The 21,497-nt window shown below is 30.2% G+C and overlaps 4 protein-coding genes across 10 annotated transcripts; 1 reads left to right on the top strand and 3 right to left on the bottom strand.

Moving 5' to 3' along the window:
• The first annotated feature begins 7,685 nt into the window (after positions 1-7,685).
• LOC110616314 (adenylate isopentenyltransferase 3, chloroplastic) lies at positions 7,686-9,269 on the top strand. Its single transcript, XM_021758700.2, has 2 exons — positions 7,686-7,902; positions 8,216-9,269. Exon 2 carries the CDS (start codon positions 8,223-8,225, stop codon positions 9,171-9,173), a length of 951 nt encoding a protein of 316 aa, XP_021614392.1. The 5' UTR covers positions 7,686-7,902; positions 8,216-8,222; the 3' UTR covers positions 9,174-9,269.
• A 1,375-nt stretch (positions 9,270-10,644) lies between these two features.
• Positions 10,645-12,247, bottom strand: LOC110614822. The gene is made up of 2 exons (XM_021756497.2): positions 12,202-12,247; positions 10,645-11,006 (listed from the first exon to the last, which is right to left on the bottom strand). The coding sequence occupies exons 1-2, from the start codon at positions 12,245-12,247 to the stop codon at positions 10,645-10,647; spliced, it is 408 nt and encodes a 135-aa protein (XP_021612189.2).
• Positions 12,248-13,127: 880 nt separating this feature from the next.
• Positions 13,128-16,972, bottom strand: LOC122723744 (kininogen-1). 7 transcript variants are annotated; one of them, XR_006350867.1, is made up of 5 exons: positions 16,834-16,972; positions 14,606-14,701; positions 14,409-14,506; positions 14,238-14,295; positions 13,128-14,135 (listed from the first exon to the last, which is right to left on the bottom strand). XR_006350867.1 is itself a non-coding variant. In XM_043957123.1 (2 exons), exon 2 carries the CDS (start codon positions 13,847-13,849, stop codon positions 13,217-13,219), a length of 633 nt encoding a protein of 210 aa, XP_043813058.1. In that variant the 5' UTR covers positions 13,850-14,135; positions 16,834-16,967; the 3' UTR covers positions 13,128-13,216. The 7 variants fall into 7 exon arrangements, 1 of the variants encoding a protein (XP_043813058.1); XR_006350869.1 differs by having other exon boundaries at positions 13,128-14,153; positions 14,409-14,701; XR_006350866.1 differs by having other exon boundaries at positions 14,409-14,701.
• LOC110614281 (protein WHAT'S THIS FACTOR 1 homolog, chloroplastic) lies at positions 14,984-16,841 on the bottom strand. Its single transcript, XM_021755783.2, has one exon. The coding sequence runs from the start codon at positions 16,829-16,831 to the stop codon at positions 15,599-15,601; it is 1,233 nt and encodes a 410-aa protein (XP_021611475.1). The 5' UTR covers positions 16,832-16,841; the 3' UTR covers positions 14,984-15,598.
• Positions 16,973-21,497: the final 4,525 nt, after the last annotated feature.

Genomic DNA, 21,497 nt, shown 5'->3' with positions numbered 1-21,497 from the left:
AGAATGAATAGATTTAAAAAAAAGTTATAATGAAAGAGTTTATATGTTCAGAAAGAGGTTTTATTTTTTGGACTAAATTCAGGAAGAGGTTAATTAGTGAAAGTTAAAAGGCTGCTCTTTGAAAAAAAAAATCTGAAGAGATGGAAACAAGAGTGAATATCATCTTTTACTACTTTTATCCAATTTGAATATAAAAAATTTTGAGTTTTGATAGACTTGAGAAGGTATGAATTATCCGATAGTTATTGGTATATGATGATAAATGTATTTCAGAACGCTTTGATCATGATGTATGAGTTTATTCCATATATAAGCCTTAAGTTTATTTTGATGAGTTGGACTAGGTGTGGATCTGTATATAGAGAATCTGCTTTCGAATCGTGATATTTAGGATTATGTTCAGATGACACTGAATATAATTAAATAGTTGATAGAAAATGACACGGTACTTTTATACGTACGATCAATATAAATGTGACAAGAGAAATGATGATTATATATCACTAGATAATAAAAAAAAATAAAAGAAAATAAAAGAGAATGAAACAAATCAAAATTATCAAAATATATTCAGAATTTATCTTTATTGAATTTTAGGCATCAATATAGTTACTCAAGTTTGGTATTTGTTAGTATTAACAGAAACAGTACGAGTAATGTTGAAAGATATTAAATTAGCTTATGCTTTTAAATTATTGGCCATTATGCGAAAAATAAATCTATAAATCTTATATAAAGCTATTTAGTATTCTACAAATTCTTCATCATGAAAAATTAGAACAGTAACAGTTGTATTGTATATTAACTCATATTTACAATAAATTTCTTCTAGATATAACCCACGCTATTATAAAATATTTGGACGGATATTGTAAATAAATTTTTTTTAAATATATTATTATGGCATGATTGATTTTTATATGATTTGTTTTTTCTGTAATTTTGATTATAATATTTTATTATATTTATAGTCTTATAATGTAAGTTTTTTGCTGATAAAAAAACATTATTTAATATTTGTCTTTTTCTTCTGTACTTTTATTTATATATAAATTCTTAACCTCTAACTCAGCACAGTAAAATAAAAATATAATTAAGGAAAATAAACAATAACAAAAAGTCAATTGATTTTAAAAAAATAAAAAAACAATTATAATTTTTAAAAAATAAAAAATAAAATTTTTACTAAACTTAAACGAGAAGAGCAAATTGAATTTATAAAAAATAAAATACTAAAAATACAATATAAAAAAGAAATAAATAATAATAATAAACGAAATTCACTTATTCTAAGGCTACGTTTCTCTGTTCGAGATCAACTTTATTATTAAATTTTCTTTGACTTAAAATTTATTATAATTTTAGAATAAAACTCTTATTTTTTATATATTTTTTTATAAAAAATAATTATTTATTTAAAATTACATTTAATATAATAAATTTATTCAATAATTTTAACTCAATTTTAAAATATCAATCAATTACAATTTAACGTTAACTTTTCATAAATTAATGTTATGATTCAAGATTTAAAGAAAAAACATGAGTGCGAAAAATTTAATTTCAATAAATATAGACTAATTATTATAATTTTTTTATATACAATATATAATATATTTATAATTTTAATATAAATATAATCATTAAAAATATATTAAATAAAAATAAAATTATTTGTATATTAAAATAACCGTTATTTCATATTAAAAAATACAGATTTGACTATCATTACAAGGAAAAAAATCCTAATATTTGACTGCGGAACGTTGAAAGTCCTGCATCTACTTTGATTTTCCTCCTCCACATAAAATTCACTTTAAGAGCATAAAATCATTTATTAAATATTTAAAAAATCATAATTTATACTATAAAATTCTGATTCTCAATCTATTTGAATATTATAATTTATATTTTAATATTATTTATTTTTTTTTATTTTTGAAAAGAAAAAATAGAACTCTTTAATTTATTATACGATCATGAAAAATATTCATACAGTCAGCATCCAAGAGAAGCTTAATACTAGATGAAGGCAAATCAATAAAACTCATACCAAAAACTCCACCATGCGCACTATTCGCAAGATAATCAGCTACCATATTAGCTTCCTTATATATTTGCACAACCTTAACCTCTCATTCCCGCCGGATAAGAGCTCTGCAATTAATAACTAAAGACTGCAGTCTATAAACACCACTGTCTTGATCTTGAAGAAGCTGAACAGCAATTTGAGAATCAGTTTGAATAACAATTTTCCGCCATCCCCTACTCCAAGCCACATTCAAAGCATGATATATGGCCCATAATTCTGCCTCAACCACACCACAAACTCCCAACACACAACGAAAACCAAGTAGCCATTTATCAAAACTGTATCGAAAAGAACCCGCACAGGTTGCAGTTCCTGAATTTTGACGCACACTACCATCTGTGTTGATTGTAATCCACCCTATAGCTGCTGGTGTCCAGGCCACTCTAATCACTCGACATTGACGTTGAATAGAAAAAGGAAAATAACCATTCCATACTGAACTTTAAAATTATTTCATTTATAAAATTTTATTTTGGTTCATAAAAAATTAGAGAAAAACTTGAATTATAAATTATAAATTTTTATTCTATTTAAAATTTTTTATTCTATAATTTAAAATATTTTATTTGATAAAAAAATATTTTCAAAAATACTCTATATATCAAATTTCATTTTGATCCTTAAAAATAATTTTTTAAAAAATTGACCATATTTACAACTTTTAGAATTTAAAATATAAACTTCAGCTAACACAATTAATTAATTGAAAATTCACTATACATAAATTAAAATTATATTTTTATCTCTTTCTTATAATATGCTTTTAATTTTGACATTTTTCAATTTTAAAAATAAAATAATTTTATTTATTTAAATTAAACACCTATAAATATAGGTAAATATTTCTAAAAATAATTAGTAGTAATTAGTTATTAATCATCAAAATAATAATGGAACATTTAAGTCCAACAAAATACATATAACTAGCATGATATATTCATTTCTGAATCTCCCCTCCTTCATTTTTCTATTAACAGTTTTAATTTATATATTTATTTTTTTATTTTTAATACAAACTAATATGCCCAATCCATCCAATAAAGATAAATTTTTTATTATTTATTTCTTAATTAATGACAATATTTTTTATACTATTTTATATATTAATTATTTTATTAAAAAAACTATTTTAATAATAACTAAGTAATGAATCAATATAAGTACAGAGTTATTAGGAAAGACAATATAAAATTTATTATCTCATGCACTCACATTTTAGCCAATTCAATTTATTATATTATATAGTTACAGTTCTAAATAATATAATTGCATTTGAGTAGATTTGAGAGATTTTAGTTATTTTACTTTTTTGAATTTCAATTTTCATTTCAAACAAAAAAAAATTATATCATTAAATACTATTTTATTTATTAATTTTTTATTGAAATGATTTATTTTAATAATAATTTAGTGATAAAAAATGTAAGTAGATAGTTATTAGAAAAGACTATATAAAATTTATTATATTTTGAGATACTATTTATTAATTAATTTTTTATTAAAAGAATTTATAATAATAATAATTTAGTGATAAATCAATATAAATAGAGATTTATTAGAAAATAAAATATAAAATATATTATTTTTACGATATTAACCGCATATTTTTAATTGATGTAAGATTAACATTCGGTCAGTTCGATTTAAAATTGAATCAAACTGAATAAATTAAAAATTAAGTATTTATGAAAATCAAATCAAATCGATTTTGATCAAAAATTAAATCGAACTGAATCGGTCTAATTCGATTCGATTCGGTTTGGATCAATTTGATAGGTTTGAATTTTTAATAAATTTTTTATTTTTCACACTGTATTTTTAATATTTTAAAATTTAATTGAAATATTTTAATTTTAATATAATTTAATTTTTTTATATTATTAAAAATAATATATTATTATTATTAATCAGTTTGATTAAATTTTTTTATTTTTTATAATTAAAATCAAATTAAATAAAAATAATTAAAATTTTTAAAATTAAAAATTAAATTAAATTAAAATAAATAAAAAATTAAATTAAATTTTCAAATTAATTCAATTACGTTCCGTTGATATTCCTCGTCCGTCACTGTAACTCTATTTTTAAGAGCAAATGCAGTAATATTATTACTTTTATCAATTTTACATAGACTAAATGTTATTTTACTCTGTATTGTTTTCCACAGCATTGTTACGAGGCCATAAGTTTATTGGGTCCACCTAAGTAAGCCCCCAGGCATTCAAATCAATGGCGTCTTAACGGATCCAGGAAAGACCAGACAATCTATATGAGAACAAGCCGTTGGGCCAAAGCCTTTTATAGGGTGCCGTGCTACTTCAATATGTCGTCGTTTTATTTATTTATTTTTTAATAAATCATCGTTTTATTTTAGACCCTGTTTATTTTCTTGCCAAATGCTCAATTTTATACCAGAATTTTATAGAATAAGTTTTATTTAGTTTATATTTAAATTACTTTTTTCTATTTAATTTTATTTTAAGCTAAAAATAAAATTTTTGAGCTAAACTTTTTAATTTATTGATTTGGATTAAAAAAAAATCAAGAAATTCAATTTATTGCTCGTTAGGATAAATTTCTTAATTTTTTGATTTACTCAGAAAAACAAGAAGCTAAAATTTTTTAAATTTATTATTATTTTTTAAATAATTTGATATTTGAACAAAAATTAATAAAAAATTAAATTAGATTTTTAACAATAAATATATAAATAAAATTAAATTTTTTTTAAATTTTTTTCTCTTGTCTTATACGTAGGAGAGTTGCACCGACTTAAAAAAAAGGGAAATTTCACCATTTTTTGTTTTTTAGTATGCTAGTACTTAAATTTTTATATTATCCATAAATTGATTGTTAATTTTAAATAAAATGAAAGGACAAGTTGCGATATTCTCAAATTAAAAAAAATTGGAAAGCTGCACTCACAAATTCAGTCTGGTGGTAAGTGCTTTCAAGTAAATCTGAGAGATCTCAAAATCAATTTCACTTCCCATTTCAACCACTCCCCATTTTAAAAGAAAAAAAAAAAAAGTTGGGAAGCTTAAAAGCAAAGTCTTATAATGACGTTGAATGTGGCGATAAGTTGTCGTGGGACTGCTCCCATTCCCCCTCACGATTCTCTCAAGTGGCCTACCAATCAGATTTATATCAATACCCTTTTCATGGTTATAATTTTAAAAAATTTATTAATTGATTTCTTAAATTTTTCATATTATAAATATTTTAATTTTTTTATAATATTTAAATAGTGAAATTAATTAAAAAACTAATTAATAAATTTTTTAAAATATTAAAAATATTTTAATATATTTTTTTATAATAGAAGAATTAATTAATAAATTTTTAAATTTTTTTAATTAATTTATCATTTTATAGAACATTAGTACATAAATGACTATCCTATATTGAATGCACCAGCTTAAAATAAGGAAAAAAATGTACAACCTTGCAAATCAAGCTTCCCCACCACAAAGCCAGACTAAAAAAGGCCTCTTAACTCGGAGATCATAGGACAAACAGATACCAAAATAAAAATGAAACCCAATAAAGTCCTGTAGTTCAATAGTTAAAGTACTTCTCTTTTTAATTTACAAACCAAATCTTAGTAGAATAATTTCTGTAATTTCGCAGAAAGAAAAGTAGAAAAAAAAATCAACAATGCTTTTGAAAATTTTCCAATTTATCCAACTCCGCTGTTGACTTCTCATGTTTCTAAATCCTCATCGATTATGTCCACTTTGTTACATTATTATTCAACAAGTAGGCAGAGCATTGCTGCACATTTTTCAAGCCATAAACAGAGCATAACATTAACTTAGTGGCTGCAACTTCTCTACCAGAAGGAATTGCCGGTCCATTTCCCAAATAGACTACACCTTACTTCCACTACTCCTCCCCTGACCTATCTTTCGGTTCAAGTTAATGATCAATTGCATCTAATATAACCATCATAATTAATTAAAAATGTATTCATGAAAATATAAATTTTCATGCAAATATTTAAAATTTATACTATATTAAAATTCTCAAAATGAGAAATAACTTGAGATTAAAAAAAAAAATTCTTTAAATCAGCAGTTATGGTAGGAAGGAGATAGTCTTTTAGTTCTGCCATTTGGCTCAAGACCTGAAATTTCTTCATGAGGAGGCCAAACTATTATTCCATTCATTGTTTTTCACTTTTCGTTGAACTTAGCTAACATCTCATCACTCCGTTGATTGTTTTCACTTTCATTGAACTTAGCTAACACCGACTCTTTACCTTTAATGCAAAACTAGCAAAGCTCATTGGTAATTTGATGCAAATTTTCCTAATATCACATAAAAGGTTTCAAAGAAATATGGATGAGTGGACCATTTCGGCATTTCCATATTCAAGGGTGATGCTTAGTGGACTAGGCAAACCACGTTCACAGCAATGGTGGCCTGGTAGGCCAAATGCTTTCCCTCAAAACTAATTTCTGGACATTTTAATTAAACCAATAAATTACTAAACTGAACCAATGAGTTAAGATAGGTAGTTCGACACTTTTCTATTGAATTAAGAGTTAAGATAGGTAGTTCGACACTTTTCTATTGAATTAAGATAAGTAATTCGATATTTTTCTATTTTAAGTGGAGTTGAAAATTTAATTCTCATAAATGAAATAAATACTCACAATAATAAGTCATCTTAGCAAGCGGATTCGATATATTTAGAATTTTTTGGCTATCTTAGCAAGCGGATTCGATATATTTAGAATTTTTTTGCTTGGGTTGGAGAGTTAAATACTTATAAAAGAAACAGATACTCACGAAAATACTTTACCCAAAATACTTTACCCGTTAGTAGGCGGACTTAGTGCGAACATGATTTGGCCAATAGTTAGTCGACAGGTTACTTGCAAAAGTCCAAAAGATATAGCATCACCAGTTAATGCCAACAAAACAATGGTTTCAGCCATCCCCGGCCCACTTGGTTGATGGGAAGGAATCAGATGTTTTTGGCAAGAGCGAAAGCTTCGTCTATGGTCGAGTCCAACCAGGCTTGACATTCCCTTGTCGCTATAACGAATCTTGACGAGACCCTGCAACTCCCTCAGACCACCTTTAAGGTTGAAGTACCCTGCCCTTGCACTTCGTTCAAAAGCATGGCATCTTCATTTGACTAATTAATCTTATAACATAAAACTCTGTCCGAATGTGCTCCTGTTTGTTAAGTCTCCTGCTGCTAATTAATGGCGACTGATGACATCATTTTCTCTTTGAAAATTATCAAACCAGAGAAGATATTGTGATCCCGATCCCACCATTATATATAAATACACGTACATGGGATATATAATGATATCTAGTTCAATGGCTTGCGTGGAAAGGAGATTAAGCTGGAAGAATGCAACAAATACCAATGAAATATCAAATCTTCATCATATTTAAGAGATTCTTTTTCTGCCCATAACCTTTCCACATCTCTTAATGGTCCATATATTTTTCTTTCTTTTTGGCTTTTGGGAATAAGAACGTCAACGGAAACCTGGCCTTGCCCTCAAAAACCCACTTGCCAAATCCCTATATATACCACTCTTACCATGGCTTCTTGCAACAACTATTGAGTAAGAAGATCAGTGTATGCTGACACCGGGAAGAAAATTAATGATACCAATCATTACAATCATCTAATCTCAACCTTTTTTTTTCAATTCTCACTGTTTTAAATTTCATTAATCAAGATCGATTCGATTTACCATTATCTTTAAGTGTTAAAAGCAGTTTGGATTTAATACTACTCGCTAAGAGAGAAAGGAGTCGGTGCCATCCTATTTCACTCGTAGGTATTACTCTTTGCATCTTTTATTTCACCTATTCTCATTGCATGGTATTGACATTAAAGATATAAGCATTTCCTTCCTTTTTTTTTCAAGTTGCGTCTTCCTTTATACCAATAAGGTGAGGTTCCCAAAAGGAATATTTATATATAAATTGTAATATGTGCGTCTTCTGTTGCTTGACTGTGCAAAATTATCCTTGTATTATCTTTCATTAATCAAATTAAATTAACCTTTTCTTCTGTTTTGACATCTTTCTATATATAGGGGGAGATTAAAATCATATTAACATAACCCTTTTTCATCTTTGATTAAACAGGTTCATCATGAAACTTTCCATGTCTATCTGCCACCAAACACATAGTCACGTGCTTGACATTCCCACCAATAGGCTCAAAATGGACATTGTAAGGTGGCAGAAAACAAAGGTGGTGATTTTAATGGGCGCAACTGGCACTGGCAAGTCCAGACTCTCCATAGACCTGGCAACCCAATTCCCAGCAGAAATCATCAACTCTGATAAAATGCAAATCTACAAGGGCCTTGAAATAACAACCAACAAAATCACTGAAGAAGAGAGATCCGGTATACCACACCACCTGCTTGGAGAAGTAAATCCTAATGCAGACTTCACAGCTAAAGATTTCTGCAACATGGCTTCACTTGCTGTTGAATCAATTTCGACTAGGGGCTTACTTCCAATCATCGTTGGAGGCTCCAATTCATACATTGAGGCCTTGGTGGATGATGCAGATTATAGATTCCGATCAAAATACGATTGCTGCTTCCTGTGGGTGGATGTCTCAATGCCTGTGCTGAACGATTTCCTTTGCAAGCGAGTCGATGAAATGGTTTTCAAAGGAATGGTTGATGAGGTGAGGAACATCTTCGATCCCTTGGCAGATTACTCCAGAGGGATCAGGAGATCGATCGGAGTCCCGGAGCTGGACAAGTACTTGAGAGCTGAAGCTTTTTCCGATGGAGAAAACTGCGAGAGACTATTTCTTGAAGCAATACGTGAGGTTAAAAATAACAACTGTAAGTTAGCTCATCGGCAACTGGAGAAAATCCGGCGGCTGAAAAATGTCAAGGGGTGGAACATTCATCGGATTGATGCCACTCAAGTTTTTCGTAAACGAGGAAGCATGGAAGCCGAGGAGATGTGGAAGAAGCTTGTGGCCAAACCCAGCAGCGCCATTGTTAGAGAGTTTCTTCACAGAGTCACAGCTGCCACTTCAGGAATAACCAAAGACTTTATTGCGCAATATGTTTTCTAAATTCAATATATGAAAATATTATACAATAAATTTGGAGAATAACCTGAAATGAAAGTAATAATTTCGGCTATTTAAATTAGAACACATTAATAAATGAATGGGTATTTATTTTTTTTAATTGACTCATTTATTATATTCTATTTTCACTTTGAATTAATAAATTGTAATTTCTAATAAATTAAAGTCAATTGATTTATAAAAAAAATTAACTTAAAATATTTTTTTTAAAAAACATCGAAATCATAATTGTATAAAAATTTAATTGAATTATTTTTTACAAATAAATTTTGCCAAAAAGACCCTAGATGTTTTTTTAAAATTACATTTATATATATAATTGGAGGTGTTGAATCCGAATTTTCCATATGACAGAATATATTTTGACAAAAGGAAGAATTTTTCTTTATGAATATGTATAGTAATCCACTGAAATTAAAGATTCAAAAATTAGGAAAAAGAAATTCCTTTGTAAAACCCTTTACAGAATAGATTCCTTTTACTTGGTTGTTTGGTCCAAATCCTCATTAGCCAATCTTTTGTTAGCTAATGATTCTCCAGTTAATTTTATGCAATAAAAAAAATAAACTTTAGGATGAAAAGAGACTTAATTCATTTTTTATATATATTATGATTGTGGTTTTGCAGAAAATCTAGTTCTAGGTTATACAAAACTTAAATTTAGCATCTGTTTGTTTTTTATAAAATATTTTTTTACATTTAAGAAATATACTTAAAAAAAAATTAAATTTTGAGCTATTACTTATTCCAGTTATATAGATTATTCGATCTTTGATTCAGTTATTTATAACTGTAAGTCTCTACTTGATGAGACGAATAGTGTTAGTGTTCGTTATATTTCTATTCTTTGATCTGCTAATGGCATACCACATGTATTAAGTAGAGCTGCCCATTATTTGACAGGACTGATAAAATGGATCTATTTCACTTCCTACTTATATTTTGTTTCTATTGAGACTTTACGATGCTTAATAAAATTTATCTATATTCCAGTTATATAGATTATTCGATTTTTGATTCAATTATTTATAACCGTAACTCTCTACTTGATGAGACGAATAGTATTAGTATTTGTTATATCTCTATTCCTTGATTTGCTAATGGCATACCACATGTATTAAGTAGAGCTGCCCATTATTTACAGGATTGATAAAATGGATCCGTTTCAATTCCTACTTATAATATTTTATTTCTATTGAGACTTTACAATGCTTAATTAAATTTCTCAATTTTTCTTTAAAAAATTAAATATATATATTTTTTATAAAAATTACTCCCTTTTAAAAGAAAAAAAAAATCATTTTCCAGGTGTATTGAATAATTTGTTTGGTATTAAATCTAAACATCATTTATTTTGAAGTTGAAAAAAAACTAAATTTGCCTTGCAAATTGATATATTAGGGGAATGCCTTATAAAGAAGACTTATCAAAAGGCAGCAGGAAATAAAAAGCGTCATGGTCTCACTCGTCCACTGCATGAAAAAGTAACTCTACAATACTCGCCAATAACGACAGTAAGCTGATGCGCAGGCTTCGAAAGAAATGCTGGCAACTGAATCAGCAAATCACAGACGCATTCATTTTCCACATTGTTCAGCCACCGACAACAGCTCTCTGTAGGTGTTTCATGGGTTAAGCTCCCATGTCTATTATGCCTATGCCCGTGCCCATGATGATGGTGGTGGAAAATGTCGGATATCGGCGACGGATCCAGCCCTCCACAAGCATAATTGGCCAGTGAAATTTGGGAGATGCACACACTGCGTGCTGGATGTGGGACGCCATCAACTTCAGCCGGCATAAGCAATAAGAAACCTGTCAAACATGTTAATACAAGAATCTTGATTCTCCCCATTTGATCTGATGCTAATGCTACTTCACTAGCTGCCGTGTTTGATTATATAGTTTCTAGCATTGTATTCATAATCCTTTTGCTTCTTGTTAGGTTTTTCATGCTTTAGGATGAGCAGACAAAGAGGGCGTGAGGCTGATCTTTTGATATATTTTGGAATTTTTGCAGGCTTCTGAATTGTTAATGGAAGAAGTAAGCAACATTCATTTTCTGTGATGAAAACTAGTGATTAGGTGACTAACTGTGCAACCACCTAATTAATTATGGGTGTTAATATGCTATCTATCAATCCAGCAGCCTTGCTCCTACTCATGGAAATCTTGTTCTTCTTCTTTATGCTGAAACTATATATATATTCAAGCATGGCCAACCGATTTCACTGTTGACATATGCTGCAGAATGCATGATGAAGTTTATTTTTCTCTCTTTTGTTACATATATGTATTTACTATAAGCTCCATTTTTGTCATAGCTGGACATGAACTTCGCCTTTCTTTGAGATTATTGCTGTTTAATTGAAATCCTTGTTCCAAGAAGTCTTATAGATTATTGCTGGTGCACTTTTAATGGTTCTCATCTTTTGGTCCACTTCTCACCGTGAGAAAAAGAGTTTATATTCTTGTTGTGATCTTCTGGCTTTTTCTAGTAATAAAGTTTATGTTTCCATCTTCATTCTTAAGCTTGTTTTTGCTCTAATATTCATGTTTACAATTTCTGTTTTGGTTGAAGAAAAGAAAATAGCTATATTTATAGCTGATGCAAGTGCAAAATTTTCCTTCAGAAAGGGAGAAGTTGCTGCTGGAAATAAGGAGAGAACTAAGAGGGAGAGAGATGGAAAAAAGAAGAAAAAGAGTTCATGTTCTGTTGTTGTAATAATCTGTCTTTAGTAATGAATTTAGATTTTCTTTGTTTTTGCTCTATTTTTATTTATAATTCTTGGTAAATATGTTTTTGAAAAAGTAAAATGAAACTATTTCATTATTCATAATCCAACATCAATATTGAAAAACTAGAGTAAATGGTTTTCGAACACAGATTTCATTGATCCTCAAATCTGCAAAGGAAAATTCTCCAGTGCTCCTAGAGATTGGACCAAGTGAAATTTGAGAGCCAAAGCCAATAATACTAAAATAAAAAGGAAACAAGCTCTATACTTACAATAATTCATGCTAATTTTCCCATCTCCTTCCAAAGTTTGTCGCATTGCGGTAGGAATGGCAACGAAAAGGGCAAGTTATCCCTGTGTTTTTATTCCTGCCTTAGCAAGAATAACAGATAGTTATTTAGGTAGCGCTTAGTCAAGTATTGTAAAAAATAGTTTTTCACAATTTATTTTTTTTAATCACTACATACTGACTTAACTAAAATATTAAACATTATTTTTAAAATTATTGATAAATCGAGCTAAATTTAATTATTATTTTTAAAAAAATTTATTATATATATTTGTTAATTCAATGAGAAATTACTTAAGAGAAAGTAGCATTTGATTTGATTTTTTTAAATATTTCAGTATATGATTTATTTATGTATTTTCTCTTTGCAATAATCTAATTTTATTGGTTTGAAATTTAATTAACCAATCAATTGAACACCCACTTTCTAATTTCCAATTTGTTGATTTCATCAATCGTTGTCACAGAGAGGAGAAAATGAGAACGTTGCTATTCCTAATGTTGTCAGCCACTGAAATTGTTGTTTCATAAAGTCGACTTCAATTTTAAGCATACAACTTCTGGTGAATTAATGTAAGAACCTGCTATGTTAATCAGCTTGGACAGTGTTGCATTTAATTTTTCAAGCACGTACACAACAGATTGAAATTTGAACCGAGTAATAAAGACAGATAACTCCATAAAAGAGGGCTTCGGCTTGAAGAATGGTCTATTTTTCATACAATAATCATGGAAAAGATAGCAGCTTCCAAGACAGTGGCTGCAGAGAAAAATGCCTTTCCTATTTTATTTTTTTCATATTAAAAGAAGTAGCAGCATGCCCATGCTCGGCTTGCATAAAATGATGAACAGATTACAGAACAAACATAAAACCTTATAAAACTGATGACCGCCCCATTTAAGACAAGCTGAGCACAAGCTATCCTATTACAGAATTTATGGAGTGTACCTTAACCATATAAATGGTAGACAAGAGAAATATCACAATTAACATTATGTTATGATCTTAGCAGTCGCCCTTCACATGCATAAGTTACATTGCATGTCTCATCAAGATAGACATTAAATGTATGTAAAGGTCTTGAGAGGAAGGGCGGCAACCGAACCAACAGGTCACAGACACACTCATCATCTAATTCATTTAGCCACCTGCAACATTTCTCTTTTACAGCCGATTCATGTCTATGCTTATGCTTGTGCCTGTGTGCATGTCTGTGTTCTTGACCATGTCCATGTCCTTGACCTTGACCTTGACCTTGACCATGCCCATGACTATAATTGTGCCCATGCTCAAGCTCGTGCCCGAGGTCATCCCCATGTCCCTGACCAGGCCATTCTTCATGCCCATGACCATGATTATCACTGGAACTATGATCGTGGCCATGATTATCACTGGGACTATGATCGTGGCCATGCCTATTCACTTCATCAAGGGAAGGAGCTAGCGGCAAGGGAGGGAAAGGAGGTATCAGTAGTGGCAATGGGATGTATGGCAGCATTGCACAGGCAGAGTTCACAAGCGCAAACTGGGAGACACAAAGTGGGTGTGTATATGGTTGTGCCTCCATCTTGGGCAGAAATACTAAAGTGGATGCAAAAAGCATTAATGCAAGAGTATTGACCATTTCCATTTGCACCTTTTGGGAATACGCATGAGAATAGTGGTAAAATGAATGGTTCAAGGAATCTCACACAGGTCCTTCATTCCTTTTATACGTGCCTCCTCATGAATTTCTTGTGTCTTCCGATTAGGTTTTCTTGCAAGGCAATAAAGAAACAATTAACCAAGAGGGTGACACTGCTTTGTTAGTTGACGTTGTGGAAGAGTACTGGCTCTGAATTGTTATTGTGATTCATTCCTCTTGTGTGACCAGGAGTTGGGTGACCTACTGATCCTAATGGAGACGATTAAGTTTCCTGTAAGTAAATTCGTCACTTTATTACAAATATAGTAAAATTGGCTACATCACTAAAATTTTGAAAATTTTCATGTACAACTATGATAACAGAAGTACTTACAATGAAAATGTAAATATGTCGATTAACTGCTAAGAATAGTGAAATAGTGATCTCTGCTCTGGACATGAAAATGTAAATATGTCAATTAACAACTAATTTTCCCTCAATTAGTAGAAAGGTGTGCAGCAATTAATAAAAAATTAAAAATCATAATCAAATAAGAAATAGCACCATCTTTATGCTCAATGGCTCATGCAGTATACAGCTTGCAGCTTCCATACATGTGCTGCTGTGACATGTTTTGACCAAGATGCCAGTGCACAGTAGCTCTACACGCAAACTACTTAGCTGTTCTCCAGAATTTTGAACAAAACAAGTGGTCCAAGTAAAATTTAAAAAATATTTCAGAGGGAGAAAAGTCGATAAACCTGAAAGATACAGACTTGACTATTGTGCTACGCTTTCTAACCATCAACAGTGAAGAACTAGAGAATGAAACATAAAGAACAACATAGAATTTCTTCCTAAATTTTCAAAAGAAACAAATAATTAGATAGATGAACATTGTAGTTTCTACCTCAAATCTAAAACTGAATCTAAACCTAGTAAAATAAACATGAAAAAGTTGCACCAAGTTAAAAAAATTTATAATAATAATAAAGGAATGTTCACAGATGCATAAGCTATTAAGGCAGTTTTAAGTCTCAACCACATTTTAGATAAATTTGATTACATCTACTATTCAACACTTCAGCTATCTATTTTACTGTATAAAGAATCAAACTTCAGAATCTAAAACATGAACATGAGGCCAGAGAAAATAAATCAAATTGATTGCATCTTATTATTTACAAAGCGACTCAAGAATTACAGTGACAAAGTCATATTCCTTCAACATCCGGAAACTTATTACCATCACAGAAGTATGTCCTGCAAGCAAAGAAATAGTTCTGTGCAGGTTCTAATATCAACAATAGTAAAGAGTTAATCTAGTAACAAAATGCTTTTAGAAGCAAAAGATTTAGAAATATTACATTGCATTAAATTGCACATAACCAAATAAAAAAAAATGAAGACAATGAACATATATTAATTTGTTATCATTGAGTAAACAGTGACATTCCACCCACACCCTACATCCAAATATCTTCTTTGAAAATAAATTCAAATGGTGACTGGAAAGCCAAATCTTATTGCTTCTGATTACCAAACATGAAATATAAATCTTGAAAAACATCATACAGAATATGCAGATCCTACAAAACCACCAATCTTAGACAGATTGGAATGTTCTTTTATCATTAAAGTATTAATTTCCCATGTCCCAGTAACCTGCAAATTTGCAGCTGTTACTAGACCGTTTGACTTCTCACTGCTCTCTTAGCCATCCGCATTCCATTTCCTCATCACATCATTCCCAGTTATTCCTGTAAATCTTTTCTGTCAGCTTGCTCATTGCTCTCTTGTCCATCCAGGTCCCATTCCTCCAGTTCCAACATTTCCATGTTCTTTACCATCACTTTCCTTTTTGACTTGAGCTGCTCTGCTCTATCTTCCCACCCCTTCTCCAACAACCCAACAAACCTATCCTTGATTTCAAGTAATGGATCCCTATCAATTAATTCACTATCCTTATAAGCTTCCCTTAGCATTGCAGTCTTTATCCCCCCTTTCAATGACATGTAAAATATTCCAGAATGCCTAGTGAATGCGCTTGAAAAATTATTCGAAAACCTATACTCTTCATTAAACTTCCCCAGTATTGGGACTGGAATCCTCTTAAAGAGTGAGAGTGACAGCAACTCATGGAAAACCCCAACAGTCCTCTTTTCCATTTCCGGTGAGGCTTGATCCAAGTGTGATGCGTCCACATATGGTGAAATGTAATCAAGTTCTAACCAATCCCTAACCCACTCCCGCATCTCCTTTCTGAGAAAAAACCCTGGTGGAAGCTTATAATTGAAATTAGGCCTAACTCGAATCCCTGTAAACCGAGACTCCTCTTCAGCCCTTTGCACAATAACTGATTTAGCCAAATCAGGGTTCCACTCAACCAACTCCAGAAAGGACTTCCCCTCTCCTGGAAACCCTACAAGCCTAAAATAATGTGGATACTTGGGCACCAAATTAACCAAAAAATCATTAGGGAAACCAAATTCTCTCTTCACATGAACCAATTTATCCACACTAAGTACCTTATCTTTGGCCATCATCAGCAATTTACACAGTTTAGAAACAATAAACCCCTCATTTTCCAATTGAATCCTCTTCTCTTCTTCAAGGAAATTCCTTAAACGATCACTTACCCGCAAAAACAGGACAGGTTCAGATTTAGGTTTGATTTTATCATAATAAGTATCGAAGAGGCCCGGGTTTTGATCGATAAAGGTTTTAACTCTGACATTGAGGCGTAACCTCTCGCGCCTTTTCTCGAGATATCGGAGCGGTATAACTTGACCGGGTTCGTTTAGAACCTCCTTGACGACTCTTGCGCAGACTTTGTATCGCTTATCTTTCTCTATAGCAAAGTCTAGTTTTTGGTCTTTGCGCCACACCACTTTGAGGCTCGAAATGGATTTGATTTGGATGTTGATTTTAGGGTTTACAAGAGAATTATGCAAATGTGAATAGATGGGGTGGGGTTTGAGAAGCATACCTGGAATTAAACAAGCAACCGAACCAGAGCCCCAGAAGCACGGTGACGGATGAACATCGTCCGAATGTGGGACTAGGGTTTTAGCCTTAACCTCGTAGCGATAAACAGAATGTTAGCAAACGGTAGCGTTTTGTTAAACCCTAATAACGATTTTTTTTTGTGGATATTAAAAGAGAAACTTATTATTTAAATAAAAATATATATTATTTAATTTTCATATTATATATAAATTTATTAATTAATATCTTAATTTTTAAAACTATATTAAAACCTACATAAAATATTTAAAAATTTATTAATTAATTTTTTATTAATTTTAATTATTAATTATTTGATTATTTAATTTATATAATATTAATTAATTAATTAATTTCTTTATTTTATAAAAATACCTATTAATTAATTCATTTGTAAACAAAAATTGATTAAAAATTAACAAATAGATTTTTTAAAATTATAATATTTTAATAATAAAATTAAATAATAATTTTTTTTAAAAAATAATAATATTTTTAAAAAAATATTCGATTTCAAATCAATTATACTATTTCCGTATTATAAATTTTTTTATCTTAAAATTATTTTTCACTATCTATTTTATATTATTATAATAATATATAAATCAATTATTATAATTTTATTTAAATTTATTTTATTTTTAAAAAATTCTCTTTTTAATCTTTATAAAATTTAATATTTTTAATATGAATATAATTAAAAAAATTATTTTTGTTAATATATATAAAAAATAAAATAAAATTATGGAACCTGAGTATACGTACTAATTATAAAAATACATTAATGGCTCTTAAAAAAAGTTTTTCATTTTTTTCATGTTAAAAAAGTTTTATTAATTTGTGACTTTTTTCATTTGATATCTTTTGGATTGGCCTTCTGTTATGGGTTTAGACACTTCCACAATCTTTATTCATTCGGTACTCTACATGTTCCATAAACTTCACTACTCATCAACCTTAATCTTCATGTCTTCACAACCATCCTTCACTTCCGCAACATTCTCTTAAATCCTGTTTTTAATCTATCACCAATCCGCAAGCTGTCAGCTCAAATTCCAACCCATCTCTCCTGAAGGACTCCAACACTTGAAGCCTCTGTTTTCTCTCAACACACTTCTGAGATTCCTCAATTCAGAGATTCATTATGTTTTCAAGTTGATTTTGTTCAATTCTTCTTCATCATCTTTATGTTTCCGAGATACTTCCTTAACTCTTCTTCCCCACATAGATAATTCAAGTTATTGGTCTCATTTCAGAGAGAGAAGTTCTTCTGCGATTTCCCAAAGGAGGCTTCATCTGATCTCCATCTTCTCAATTTCTTAGAACTAATTACTATGTAATTGTAGTGATAATTTATAAAATGATTTCAAAAACTTGTATATTTCCTTGAGTTTCAAGTTCATGATGATTCAAACTCAAAGAAACTTTAAAAAATTGCAAGAGCTCTGTTTGCAGATTTGAGAAGAACAGAGAAAAATCATCCATCAGATTAGTTTTCTATATTACATGTATTTCACACACAACAGGACATTCTCTACTCCTAAACCCTAATTTCTCTACCTTTGTATAAACAAATCAAGCGACTCTTTATTTATTTAACTATACAATTATCCACCCTTCAATTTCAGCATCTCCAGGCTTTCAAATCCCTGTAATGAAGCCAGTGACTTGATCAACTCTTCCTCGCCTGGCCTGGCCTGATGCTTGAGCTTGAGCTTGACCCATCAAGAAAAGGGCAGGGCTATGGCTACTCATGCCAACACAGAAGCATCACAGTACATCTCCAGATGATATAAAGCCTTGTTCTTTGCTCTCTAATTTGCTTTGAACACCTCTGCCATGACCGTACCTTCATGCTCCTCATTGAGATTGTGCTTGTGCTTGCTGCCATGTTGAAGCTTTTGGTTAGTAAAATTAAGTTGAATTGTGGCTTGAAAGGCTCCTAGAACTTGCAGGAGGTTTATATAGGAGAGGGATTTGAGTTGAAGATATGTGAGAAAAAATTATGTGGTGGGTGACAAAAGCTGGCCCCCAAGGTTGTGCCAATGGGTGAAGGATTATAAAGATGACAAGGCAGATATATTAGTTTGTCTCCTTGCCAAGGCAGCTTGATAAGGACAAGTCATCTTCTTCTTCCCATTGAGGGTCATCCTTTTGTGTGGCATTTGATTACTTTCATTCATGCATATGGAAATCAGTATAAATGTATGGAGAAATAAAAATACTAATTTTGTTCTGTTTGTGGATACAACTAAAATATATTCCTGCCAAACCAGTCCCAATTCATACCCACAAAATCATCTTGATTTTTCAGACAAAATCAGAGATTGGGAATGAGACAACAGTTTGGGGAGTGGGTATGCATGGTGTCCTAAAAGTAAATTTGATAATGGGAAAAATGAAAATCCATGACCTCTAATCCATTTTATTGTTGTCCCCAAAATTTCTTTCAAGAAATCTGAATTAAATGAAAAAAAAAAATTAATTCTTAGAATAGGAAATAATCATTATGTAATCTTATTATATATTTGACTTTATCATTAGTTGTTAAAGGGAAGTATGAAAATGCTAATTTAACATTAAAGATAAGCTTCTTTATTAAGCAATTAGCGTCCTTTCACACATGGAAAAAATTCTAATCCAAAGAAATGTTAAAATAAACTGTAATCAAACCCTTTAATCATTAGGCAATTCACAAATGATGGAATGTTGGAATTATTAAGTTAAAAAAATAATAAAAAAATATTTTTAATATAAAGTATTAGGTACTCTCAACAATCAAATGCTTAGTATAAGTAATACAGAAACAAAAGGGTCGGTTACACGTGCCATTTAGTGAGAGGTTTAGAAAGAAAAATACCATTTAATTATTAAATTTATATTAAATCAAAATCTAAAATATTGAATTACTCATTCATTCTCCAACCTATACCGATAAAAAAAAATTAAGGCAAATAAATTAACGAACTTTTTTTAATAGTTAATGAAATCCTTTTTAAATTCTTAAATTCAAGTTTACTCGAAGGTAATAGTATTTAAGAAAATTTTTTGATAAGGGTTAGAGTTTTATTTTAATAGATAATATTAAAATTTTAATTTTTGATTTACTCAATTTGTTTATATTATATGAAAATTAAAATTATATGAATAATTAAAATTATCGATACTAAAAATATATATATATATATAATTAAAAATTTTTTAAATACTAATATATATAAACATGAAAAGGGACCCAGAAATAAGCGAGAAAAAGGGTAGCCTTGGAAAGTAGAGTCCAAGATCACGTGCAGTAGCTAAGTTAAACCCATGCACATAGTCATAGTCAATCCGACATGCCGGCCACTCATCATTGCCGGCCGTGACAAACCAGATTTAAAGTCATTTATGATTAACATATTGTTCCTAAACTTTGTGGGAGCATAGAGAGCGACATGTCGTTTTCTAAAAACGACACATGGGAGCCACACCCCTGGTTGGAGTTTGAAATTTGAAGGTTGTGGGTATGGAGATAACTGAGACGTGCATTCATGGGTCATTCTCTAGCCAATGAGATCCCAAGAGTGAGCCCATGCCCACGTGAATGTTGAGCTAAAGTTTGACAACAGGAAGGTTCTGCGCCTTATCTGAATGGCGAGAAACAGGACTAAGAGAGAAATATTTAGTGTTCATAATGAAGGAAGAGATTCATGGATTCATGTGGTTGCTTGATGGATGCAAGTGGTACCCATCTCTCTTGATAATGTGCACTCCTAAGTCACGTGTGGAGAATAAATACTTTTTTTGTTGTAACAGTGTTCAAGAAGTTTATAAAATAACTCTTCTTTTGCCATTTTCACTAATTAAATTTTTTGGATGTCTTTAAATATTAAAAAATGGAGAAATTTTTCGTAAAATAAATAAAACCTAAATATTTAGGTAAGATCATTATATATATAACAGAAAAATTGTTGTAAATACTATGGTTATATGATAAAATATCTGTCATTTAAGTCTATAAAGATGTGTTCATCATGGGAAAACTCAGCCTCGTCTTACGAGAATACAACAATTACAGTCCTGCCTTTCAAGGGTATAAGGACCGGTTTCTTCTGCCTTGGGAGAGAGAGAAGGAACCGGTTTGTATCAGAAACAAATCCATGGTTCCAACTTCACAAGGACCCAAAAACAAATCAATGGTTCCAACTTCCAGGGCTCGAAATCATTTGGTATCACAAAGGGAGAGCCGAGTTCAGATTCCTCCCTTCACTGATCCAATCCGAAACGTGAACTTGAAAAGAAATTTAGAAAAACCATTTATAGATTACTTCAATTAGGACTAGTTGAAACCATCATTGAATTAAGAACTCTTTACTTTGACGGTCAGATAATGCTAATAAAATAACTAATTTATTTATTATTAAAGTACACATAAAATTAATAATTTATCTCATATATATATAAGATTAATAACATGATTATTAATAAAATAAATTTTATTTTTTATATTTATATTTTTATTATATAAAAATAAGAACCATTAACAGGATTACCAAACATCTAAATGGTAAACCAATCACCGTCTTAGTCTAGAAACAATAAAAACCGTTAAGGAACTAGGCGCTGCTTCATTTCCCGTCCCTTTTAGGCGACTAACCGAAGCAGGCC

The sequence above is a fragment of the Manihot esculenta genome, chromosome 5 (assembly GCF_001659605.2).
Source record: "Manihot esculenta cultivar AM560-2 chromosome 5, M.esculenta_v8, whole genome shotgun sequence".
Classification (NCBI taxonomy): Eukaryota; Viridiplantae; Streptophyta; class Magnoliopsida; order Malpighiales; family Euphorbiaceae; genus Manihot; species Manihot esculenta.
Note: the sequence above shows the minus strand (reverse complement) of the source record. Positions and strands in the feature narration are given on the sequence as shown.